This window comes from Leptinotarsa decemlineata, unplaced genomic scaffold, assembly GCF_025532065.1.
Source record: "Leptinotarsa decemlineata unplaced genomic scaffold, Ldec_3_MD MMD2_tig00004307_RagTag_RagTag, whole genome shotgun sequence".
Classification (NCBI taxonomy): domain Eukaryota; kingdom Metazoa; phylum Arthropoda; class Insecta; order Coleoptera; family Chrysomelidae; genus Leptinotarsa; species Leptinotarsa decemlineata.
Genome location: NW_027412606.1, coordinates 12,564,712 through 12,576,364, shown reverse-complemented (window position 1 = coordinate 12,576,364; position 11,653 = coordinate 12,564,712). Strand labels below are relative to the sequence as shown.

At 36.8% G+C, this 11,653-nt stretch overlaps 1 protein-coding gene and 1 long non-coding RNA gene across 3 annotated transcripts in view; one reads left to right on the top strand and one right to left on the bottom strand.

Annotated features, from left to right (window-relative positions):
* On the bottom strand, positions 1-823 carry LOC141483924 (uncharacterized). The gene is made up of 2 exons (XR_012466370.1): positions 307-823; positions 1-248 (listed from the first exon to the last, which is right to left on the bottom strand). It is a non-coding gene; the product is annotated as an uncharacterized lncRNA (long non-coding RNA).
* A 2,281-nt stretch (positions 824-3,104) lies between these two features.
* Positions 3,105-11,653, top strand: part of LOC141483923 (uncharacterized) — a 32,158-nt gene continuing 23,609 nt past the window's right edge. Inside the window, exon 1 of one of the 2 annotated variants that reach the window (XM_074178997.1) lies at positions 3,105-4,259. In XM_074178997.1, coding sequence (XP_074035098.1) covers positions 3,429-4,259 — 831 coding nt within the window. In that variant the 5' untranslated portion in view covers positions 3,105-3,428. The remainder of the gene's footprint in view (positions 4,260-11,653) is intronic. The other variant, XM_074178998.1, reaches the window with a different exon arrangement.

The following is an 11,653-nucleotide window of genomic DNA, read 5'->3' as shown; positions in this document are numbered from 1 at the left end:
TGAAAACTGAACCATATTTTATTTATTCACGTCATTACAAATAATAAATGTACAATTTTGAAATGTTCCCTGAAAATTACTTTCGGAGATAAAACAGCAGACTTTTTCGGCTTATAACTCGTACTCTTCCGTTTCAAAAAAGCCTGTAGTTCATTGAACTTGGTGATATCTCGTTTCTCATGTATAGTCACCATCGATTTTAGCATTGACCATTTAGTCCATAAAGAATTCGGACTATACGTTTCTGACTGAAACGAATAAACACAATTACTACCAAATCTACCTAAATCATAGAAAATTCCTTACCAGTTCTTGAAAATATGCCAGAAATACAGTTTCAGTGACATCTTTTGGCATAACATTTTTCCGTGTCAGCCAGTCCAGATATATCTTGTATTCTTTTTGGTATACGGCTTCAATTTTCGATGGAATTAATGATTCTCTTGCTTGTTCAGCTTTTTTCAAAATATCCTCCATTATATTTGGGGTAGAAAACACGTTTTCACCGCAAACACAGCTTGATAACATAGTTCTGTTTATAAACAAGTAACATAGCAACAACCTAGCAACAAGAAAACTCTACTATAATCAACGGTACCTGATTCAAATATACCGGGAAGGTAATGAATTGGTACATTTTTCCGTTTCAAAAATGAACAAAATTTTATTGAAATCGGTCAGAAATAAAATTATCTATGTACCACGGGAATTAATGAGCCTTAATAACCTCAGGCAATTGCTGTCCCTCGGGCCAGAGGCCCTCGGGACGCAAACTTTGCCATCGGTAATTAAGGCCCTCCTAATTCCCTTGATACATAAATAACTATATAATAGCGACAAAACGGGTATTTCAACAGTTCAAACTCCTGGAAAAATTCTGGCTACCAAAGGACAGAAGAGAGTGGGATCGATAACCAGTTGGGAAAGAGGAAAAAACATCACTTTGATGTGTGCTATGAGCGCTGCTGGCGGTTACATTCCACCGATGTTCATTTTCCACAGAAAAAGGTTGACTCCTTTGCTCGAGGAGGATGGTCCAGCAGAAGCGCTTTACAAATGCTCGGACAACGGTTGGATTAATGAGAATCTCTTTCTTGAATGGTTGGTGCATTTTAAACAGCACGCTAAGCCGTCTGCAGATGAACCCATCCTTTTAATACTAGACAACCATGCTAGTCACATTTCTCTTTTCATCTACAAATATTGCATGTCCAATCATATTCATATGTTGTCTCTGCCACCACACACGTTACACAGAATGCAACCTCTGGACGTTTCTTTTTTTGGTCCGCTCAAAATGGCCTATAAAAAAGAATGTGACTTATTTTTGAAAAGCCATCTTGCAGAAAAGATAACACCTTATGACGTAGCATCGTTGGTGAGAAAAGCATTTAATAATGTTGCGTCTATTAGTAAAGGAGAATCGGGTTTTAGAGCTACTGGAATATTTCCACTAAATCCGGAAGTATTCACAGAAGAAGATTTCTTCGCTGCAAAAACTCTCCAATCTGAGACTATTGTAATCCAAGACTGCAATAAAACTCTCGCAGCTACCGGCATGATTCTCAGCACATCAAAAGAATTTCACTCACCAGTTCCGAGTACTTCAAAACAAATTGATCCACCGGTTCTTGGAATGTCTGAACGACTAGGCCCACTTGATTCTGAACCAGATATTATATCACCAGCAGCTGGCACGTCAAATCAAATTAGTGCTAATTTGCATGATTTGATCAAGTTGCCAGATAAAACACCTGTTATGAATACAAGAAAAGGCCGAAAGAAGCACCACGCTACAATTTTAACTTCAACGCCAATCAAAGGAAAGCTGTTAGAAAAAGAAAATAAGAAAATGAGAAAAATCAGGGGATAAAGAAAAAGAAAAGAGATAGAAAGGTGAAGGTCAGGGAAAAAAGACTACAATACAGAAGAGGGGTCCTGAAAATGCAAAGCGCCAAGTACTACAAGAAGCAAAAGAAACTTCTGTATCACATGTTGACACTGACGCAGAAGATGCTGGAAACAGATGCCTGGTATGCAACGATTTTGGAAGGAATAACGATATGTGGTTCAGATGCACCTCATGTGAGCTATGGGTTCACGCGAAATGCACTGGTGTAACTCAGCTGAAGGTTATGTCTGCGATATGTGCTAGGTTTTCTTTGACTCCGATTGCCCCCAGGGTGACCACCATTACCTTCATGTTGGTATAATGGGAGTCAAAACTGTTTTTTTTATTAATTTTATAATATCTAAAGTTGATTGCCAGAGTGGCTGATAATTATTTCTAATGATAGTTAATTAAGTATATGTTTGAAAGCGGTTGCAATAAATAGTTTGTTGATGATTACACTTTTATTCGAGTTCTCGCTTAAGTGACCCCCATTACCCTCTTTTACCCTAACCTTGTTCGACTGTCCAACACTGGAATGGGGTACAATTTATAAACAGTGTATAATTCAGATTCTACTAATGGTATTTAAAAATGAAAACAAGTCTTGAATCTGCTTGAAACGCTTGTAATTCAATTATGTCTAGATATTTTGATATTGAAGAAAGTCTAGTTGGTAAAGGTAAAATGTGCCTTTGAATTGTTTGGGCAATTTCCTGAAGGGACTAAACTAAATCTTTTGGCAAAAGTAATTGCGTTTCACATATCATTCAGGAAATCTTCTAGAAATGTATTAGTTTTTGAAAGTTGTTCACAAATTTGAATGGCTCTGAACTTTGCGTTTATTGAAGATACTCTGGTAGCGTATGTATCCATGCTTCGCTTCGATTTGTTTTATATCTTCATTAAATGCTTGTTCAATACTGCAATACTGCAATACGACCTGTAATTGTCGTATTGCAGTATTAAATTCTTTAATTATAGAGGTTGTCACTTAAATTTGGGTTTTAAGTAAATTTTCAATTTGGTGTTCATCTTTATGAATCTTATTAATACATTCATTAAAATATTCGCCGTCACTGGCAGCAAAGTTGCCCATTATAGCTTTTCATACAGAACATATTCCATTTAACAATTCTCTTTTATTTCTCCAATTGTAGTCGTTAGTGTCTATTTGCATTTCTTGATCTTTTAATTCTACTGAATCGGCTCCTTTATTCAGAAGGCTGATATGTGTGCTTATCTCTGAACTGTTCTAAATTGTTCTTTTCAATAAGATGAATAAGATTACTCAATATGTTTTTGTAGTGTATCCGAATTGTTGTTGATAAAAACTGTATATTTTTTGTGTGCACTGTGCCGTGACCTTAGGATAGCAGTTCAGTTGAGTTTGGGAAATAAAATGGAATATACGAAAACCGTGTCTTATTGTTAAATAGTGAAGTACATTACAGTTGGCGACGAGGATAATGGTTAATGTAAAGTGCATTCATAATTGAAGAATTGATATCATTTAGTTCAGGTACCAATAAAGAAAATGGCAGCGCAGTTTGGAATTCAGTCTGAATTCAATCCAGATGTTCACGATTTTGATATATTTATCAGGAAGCTGAAGTCTTTTTTCGTGGCAAATGCAATCGTTAATGAAGAGAGGAAACGTGCAATATTATTGAACGCATTATCCGAAAATGCATTCGTGCTATTAGAAAACCTCGCCTTACCTGCAAAACCGGAAAACATTTCGTTTGATGACATAGTGAAATTATTCGAAACATATTATAAACCCACTCGTGTGGTATTTGCAGAACGTTTTGCATTTTATGCAACCAAAAAGTGGGATTCTGAAACTATCCAAGAGTATGCGGTTCGTCTTCGCGGTCTAGCAACGCATTGTAAATTCGGAACATCATTAGATAATGCACTACGTGACAAATTCATCTGTGGGTTTGAAAAAGGTAAAATTTTGGATATGTTCTTCACCAAAGATGAACATCTGACTTTTCAAGAAGCAATACAAGCGGCTACCGCAACAGATGTTGCAAATCATAGTTATCGATTACCAGCCACAGTGCAAGTGAAAGGAGAAAATATTTACAAACTTGATTATCAAGAAGTGAAAGATCAGAGGACAGGATACAGATCAGGTCCAAGAAACCGCGAACAAAGCAGCAGAGGGCAGACAACCCGTTTCAGAAGGGCAGACACTTCAAACACCAACACCTCATCGGGGTCCTCCTGGCGACAAACAGGTATGTCTTCATGTAAAGTGTGCGGAGGTGGGAACCACGGGACGCAGCGATGTTTTTACCGCGAATACACCTGCACTTTTTGCGGCGCAAAGGGACATCTCCGTAGAATATGTAAAAAGGTAAATAAAAACCAGTCTTTTAATTTTATTGAAACGGTCAATGAGCCCATCTGTTCCACAGCTGATCCGAATAATGTGTCGGATAACCAAGATTGTTTACAAAATGAAGGGGCATTATTTTGTTTAAGATCGTCACAAGAAAGTCCCATATTACTAAATGTAAAGTTAAACAATTTACCTTTCAAGGCAGAGTTGGATTCAGGGGCTTCTAAATCAGTTATTTCTGAAATTCTGTGGAAAAAACATTTTCCTAATTTAAAACCAATCGAAACTAAATTGAAATTTTTGACCTATGTCGGAGATGAAATAGTACCCCTGGGTAAAATAGTTATGCATATAACATTTAATAATGAGATGAAAAAGTTTGATTTTTTTGTTATAAGTCGAGGAGCAAATCTACTTTTAGGAAGGGACTTCATAAAAAATTTTAATTTGGGATTTAGTCCACTAAATTACATGAAACTATCAAATGATCAGATAATTGATAAATTAATAAATGAGTATCCAGAAGTATTTAAAAATGATTTGGGTACTTTTAATCGGGGAAAAATGTCGATCAGATTAAAACATGGGACAATTCCTAAGTTTTTCAAACACAGACCCATAGCTCACGCATTGAAAGAGAAAGTAGATATGGAGATTGACAATCTTCTTAAGTTGGGAATATTGGAACCAGTTCAATACTCAGATTGGGGCACACCAATTGTTCCTATTTTAAAAAGCGATGGAACAGTTCGTATTTGCGGCGATTATAAAATCACGGTGAATCCTTTTATCGAGATGTGTCGTCATCCTATTCCTAAGATTGAAGATTTATTTTGTAAGTTATCTGAGGGTATTCAATTTTCAAAACTTGATTTAACTTTTGCGTATCAACAATTGCCATTAGATGATGACACAAAAAAAATTACTGCCATCTCAACACATAAAGGTTGCTTTGTTTACACCCGACTTCCGTTCGGGATTTCCTCAGCACCTAGTTATTTTCAACAGGTAATGGAGCAAACATTATCAGGAATACCAGGAGTGTGCTGCTTTCTGGATGACATTTTAATTACGGGGGCAAGTAAGCAGGAACATGTGGAAAGGTTAAGATTAGTGTTGAGTAGATTACAAAATTGTGGGTTGACCATTAATAAATCAAAATGTATTTTTTTTTCAAGACTCGATAGAATATTTAGGTCATAGAATTGACAAAAACGGTTTACATAAAAGCGAAAAAAAAATTGAAGCTATATTGAAAATTCCTAAACCAGTTAATGTGTCTCAAGTAAAATCATTTATAGGTTCCATACAATATTATCAAAAATTTATCCCTAATATACCAGATGTGCTACACCCTCTTTATCAACTTTTAAAAAAAGGGTGTTCTTTTGTATGGTCCAGAGAATGTGATCTTGCATTTGAAAAAATAAAAGAAAAAATAATTTCTCCACAAGTATTAGCTCATTATAATCCTAATGTTGAGTTGATACTGACGGTCGATGCCTCCTCTTATGGGGTAGGTTCAACCCTTTCTCACAAGTATCCAAATGGTTTAGAGAGACCAATCGCGTTCGCTTCTCGAACTCTCTCAAATACTGAAAAAAATTATTCACAAATAACAAAGGAAGCACTGAGTATAGTTAGTGGGGTGCAGAAATTTAATTCATATTTATGGGGTAGACATTTCGTGCTGAGGTGCGATCATAAACCACTCATTTCAATTTTTGGTAAAAAAAAAGGTATTCCTACTATGACCGCTAATAGACTACAGAGATACGCTTTGTTTCTTAGTTCATTTGACTTTGACATCCAGTATGTCAGCAGTAATAAAAACTGTGCGGATTTTTTGTCACGACTTCCACTTGAAAACATGACAAATGATTCTTTTACCGAGGAAGATAACTATGTGACATTAAATTATATCATTGAGAATGAACAAGTACCAATTGATGTGAATGTTATGAAAAATGAAACAAAATCGGATGAAATTTTGAATGTTGTAGTAAATTATGTATTGAACGGTTGGCCGGAAAAAGTAGATATTCAGTATAAACCATTTTTCAGAAGAAAAGATGAATTATCAGTGGAAAATAATATTTTGATTTGGGGATACCGGGTGATAGTACCGAGCTCACTGCGAACGAAAATTCTATCTGAACTACACAAAAATCATTTGGGGATGGTTAAAACGAAGACACTAGCTAGATCTTATGTGTGGTGGCCCTCCTTGAATGAAGAAATCGAGGAGACCTGTCGATCGTGTAAGGCTTGCTTCAGTGTTCGCCAAGTCCCTCCTAAAAGTGAATTGCAACCTTGGCCAATCCCTGACAGAGTATGGCAACGTCTACATTTAGATTTTTTAGGTCCAATTAATGGGAAAATGTTTTTAGTAGTTTTAGATGCTTTATCAAAGTGGGTGGAAGTTTTTATTCTAAATTCTATAACATCGCACTGTACTATAATGAGACTGCGAAGTCTTTTTGCACAATTTGGTTTACCCGACCAAATTGTATCAGATAATGCAAAGACATTTATGTCTACAGAATTTCAACAATTTTTAAGAAATAATGGAATTATTCATGTGACGTCACCACCGTATCATCCAGCATCAAACGGGGCGGCAGAAAATAGTGTTAAAACTATAAAACATTTTATTATGAAGGAGTTGAAAAGCTCATATGATTTTATAGGTCACTTGTTCAAGGAGAAGAACTTGACTGAACAATCTTTGAATAATTTTCTTTTAATTTATCGAAATACAGAACACTGCAGTACTGGGGAGTCACCAGCCCGTATGATGTTGGGTAGACCCTTGAAAACTAGATTAGACTTACTTAAACCCAATTATATCGGAGTGCGTAAAAATAAATCGATTGGTGAAGTGAGGGAAACATTGAAAAAGGCGCAAAGTAAACAAAAAAAGTATTATAAAGGAAAAAAACGACGTTGTGTGCAAGATGGGGAATATGTTTTAGTACGAGATTATAGAAAATCTAAACCTACTTGGATTACGGGAATCATTGTAAAATCGATTGGACGAAAAACTTTTTATGTAAGAATCCCAAATACTACACTTATATGGAAACGTCACATGAATCAATTGATGCCCCTGTATCGTCGTGAAGAAACTTCACTTCCTATTATCAATAATGGACTTTCCGAGAATCCGGAAACCTCAACGGAAGATTTCGAATTAACAACGGAAACTAGAGAAAATTCAATAGATTCACAGGAGACAGTTTTTGACTCAAATAATTCCAGATTGAGGGAGGAAATCGAAATAACTCCAAAACAAATTGTCGTAACAGAAAGGCCAAAACGTATTCGAAATCCTCCAGAGAGATTCATTCCTTATTAGTGTTATATTTTTTTCTTTCTATATAATGTAGTTAGTAAGTTAGGTTTTTTTATTTTCTTTGATATTAGGGGAGAAAAAGTGTAGTGTATCCGAATTGTTGTTGATAAAAACTGTATATTTTTTGTGTGCACTGTGCCGTGACCTTAGGATAGCAGTTCAGTTGAGTTTGGGAAATAAAATGGAATATACGAAAACCGTGTCTTATTGTTAAATAGTGAAGTACATTACAGTTTTGATTGTGGTCAATGGCTTCTTTCACGGGTGCCATATCTTTTTCAACTAATAAAGCCCATTTTTCATTCGATATTTTCATGCTTGTTGTTTCATATTTCAATAAATACTGTAGCGTATGCATACCATTAGGATTTACTGTATCGATTAATGAAGTCATCCCGAATGACGAATAACGTTGTTACTTAACTCGGGAGAGGAGAGAGTTCAGTTCTGAACAGATAGTTTCGTTCCTGATGTGGTGGTGGACGGACGTGTTGACAGCGACCGTCCACAAAGAAGGCACGCGGACGCCATTGTTGGGGACGAAGCTCAGTTTGTGTTGTGCATGTCTGCCGTCATAGAACGTGCTATCATTAAATTAAAAGTTTTTTTGTGAACGTTTATAAGTGTTATAGAGAAACAGCACTACCATTCACGCCGGTTGGAGGCCGGGGTGGACCGGATGTCCACGTGGGAGTGTTATAGTGGATTTATATAACTCCTGTCCCCATTCACTCCGGTTGGAGGCCGGGGTGGACCGAATGTCCACGTGGAGACAGGATTTTAACAATTCAAGTGTTGATTATGTGAAAAAATTTGGAAGTCTCCAAAAAATCTTTAAGTGTTTTTTATATAATAACAAAAAAGTTACATAAAAAAGGGGTGGCAGCATTGCTGCGTGCAAGACAGCTGCGCCCTCTCGAATCGAGCTGGTTAAATGCGCCTATTGGAAGCAAAAGCCAAGAGTTTTTAAGTGAAGTGAAGTGAAGTTCTGTACAGATAACCGAATAAAGCGGTATAGCCAGTAAAGTGACCAGTGCTTATTTATTGTTTCTCATTGAGTATTCTACAAGTGGCGACGAGGATTATTTGGATATCTTTTAATATAAAAAGTAAGTGGAACGATATTTCATCCAAGCCTTTATGCCTAAATAACTAATGCTAAGACATGCAGGCAATGTATTCCGTGTGATCGTTATTGGAAATAAGTGAATCACGAAACAAGATGTCAAAAAGGGAGAAAAACTTCCCATCAATCTAAAGTCTACTCAGAGATCGGAAGGATAAACTAGTCTAACTTTAGGAGGTATTATCCTGTATATGCATTGTTTGATTATGTTCAAGTTGTAAAAGTGGAATTTTTCCACAGGCCAGCAGAAAATAGTAACTGGGATTCCACATGCATTCGAGATAATCTACTCACTCGGAAATGGGAAATCACAAATTCTAGATGATCCTTTCTCTTCGAGAAAAGTTCCAAAGACAAGGAAGAGAGGGAGGTTGAAGCAATACCTCAGTGGGTGACCTTTCAAGAGAATCGCAGTTGACTATTTCTCCCAATGGCCTGAAGTATTAACCTTACCCAACCAAGAGGCTGAAACGGTGGCAGAAGACCTGTTGCAGAACGTAATTGCCAGACACAGAGTACCCCAGGAACTATACTCGGATCAGGTCCGCAACTTCGAATCGGATTTATGGGATGAAATGATGACTTTCTTGAGAATAAAGAAGACAACTGCTCTTCACTCACAGTCCGATGGAATGGTCGAGAGACATAATCGCGACATGTTAACTGGTCGAGAACTGAAGCTTCATTCGATGATTCTCAAGAGATACATATTTCAGAGTATGTGAATGACTTGAAGGAGAGGCTGGTACACAAATTTGACAGATCTAGATTACAGCTTTCCAGCAACAGGTTGGAGATGAGATTTGACAAAAAGTCACTGCCGGTGAGCTTCAAGGATGGCGATGCTGTGTGGCTCTACCAATCACAACGTCGGAAAGATTTGTGTCCCAAGTTGCAAAGACCATGGCAAGGACTTCACTCGGTTACCAAAAAGATAAAAAATCTGTTGTACAAAATCCAATTGTCACTCAGAAGCAAGCATAAATTTGTCCACATAGAGAGGCTGAATGCTTACATGGATCGTGATGTCCTCTCTTGATATGTTATTTGCTGCGAACAATCTCAGATATGGCAGAAGTTTTGTAAATTATGCTCTAATGAAAATAATGCCGGCCGCTGGTAGCCATGAAATTGTGACGTTGCCTAGATCGCACCCAGCCTAGCCGACGTTTCGCGATGTTCACACTGGTTCGTTGGAATTCCGACGAATATCGGCTTCGATGTTTTTCTGAGGAATTCCCCACTGGTTTCGGGATAGTTCGTTTGCCGAATATAAACGAAATCCACGAGCATGTCGATATATTCAAGTGGAAATGACAGTGCGGTATGCGGAGTGATCTAATAAAGCGATAGACATTTGAATAATAGTTAGAATGTTTTGTTGTTTAATAAAGTTGAGATTGTTTATTAATCAGTGTAATCAATATGTCTTATAGTGCATAACAGTTTCAACTCATAATTATACAGCGTGACTCACGGTTGGTGTTGGGTTAGACGTTTCTGGAAAAAGCAACGCAGATTTTTTCTGAAAATGTCACATCTTAAATTTCCTTACCTGTTCTATCGGTATAAAATATTTTCAGCATTGCGGCGTTACCACTTCCATCAAAAAGTCCTAGCAACTTTATTTTTTTAAACAGAATACCCCGTATATTAACACATGTTTGGAATCTCACACAGGATAACTTATGTGAGATTGTTTAAATTACCTCATATTACAATCTTTCAAAACATTTGTATTATATAGAAAGATATTGTAAATCGATACTTCAACTGATACAACATACAACAAAAATTAATTAATGTCTCAGCTTCATGATCCTTAATATTCACGAAATCAGATCAGATATTCACGAGTTTCCCCTTTGAAAACGCTTTAAAAAATCAGTACTCACTCTTGAGTGGAAATATTCACTGCATCGAAGTCATCATCTTAATAATTATTATTTTCTTCGATATTTTGAAGTTATTCTTATATCCACATGATTTCTTATGTGGCTTCTTACGCAGCATCATACTATGATTAATTCCATCATCCGCAAACTTATTCTTGAATTATCTACTACTTGCATCACGCATAAATTTTCTCTAAATCTTCGAAACGACCTTTTGGGAAGGTGGAGGAGGAAAACAGAACAAAATCATCAATCTGTGATAAGGGATTTAGTGATATTTTTGTCAACGATGTAGATGATTCGTAGGTGAAGAAGACTGCTGATTGAATTGCTGTCAGCGAGTTTCCTTCTATAATAATAATAATATTAACGATATTAACAGTGTTGCCCTACGCTCCGAGGGATATTGAATCCGTTTTGGGGAACGAGAAGTGTCGAATTTATTGGAACTATTCGTTCCCCCCCCTCAGGCTCATACAAGCTAATAAGACTGATATAGTCCTTCTCGACCAGCAGAGTAAGACGATATTTATTATGGAGTTTTCAGCTCCTGGCGAGACGAACATTGTCCGAAATGAGGAGGCAAAACGGATAAAATATCGAGATTTTCTCTTCGAACTCCGCAGACTGTATCCAGACCACTCTGTCAAGATGGTTGTTCTGATTATTGGAGTCCTTGGTGGAATGAAATCTTAATGGAATCTTAAAATCATACCGGCCTGCCGCACTAAGACAAAAATCTTAGTCAGACAGATGCAGAAGGCTGTCATTCTTGGCTCACTGCGCTTGATCAGGGCACATGATTCTCGGACCCAATGATCACTTACCCCACGGTGTGGGGAGTGGTCGTTGGTCGATAATACTGGCGCGCCCTCCCGGGACTTCTGGGGATAGGACCTGACCAGTGCATACTATGGAAGTAATAATAATAATAATAATAATAATAATTATTATTATTATTTACTATTTATTATTTATTATTATTATTATTATTATTAGGCGGTCTTGGCCTATATGCATCGACATAACGCGG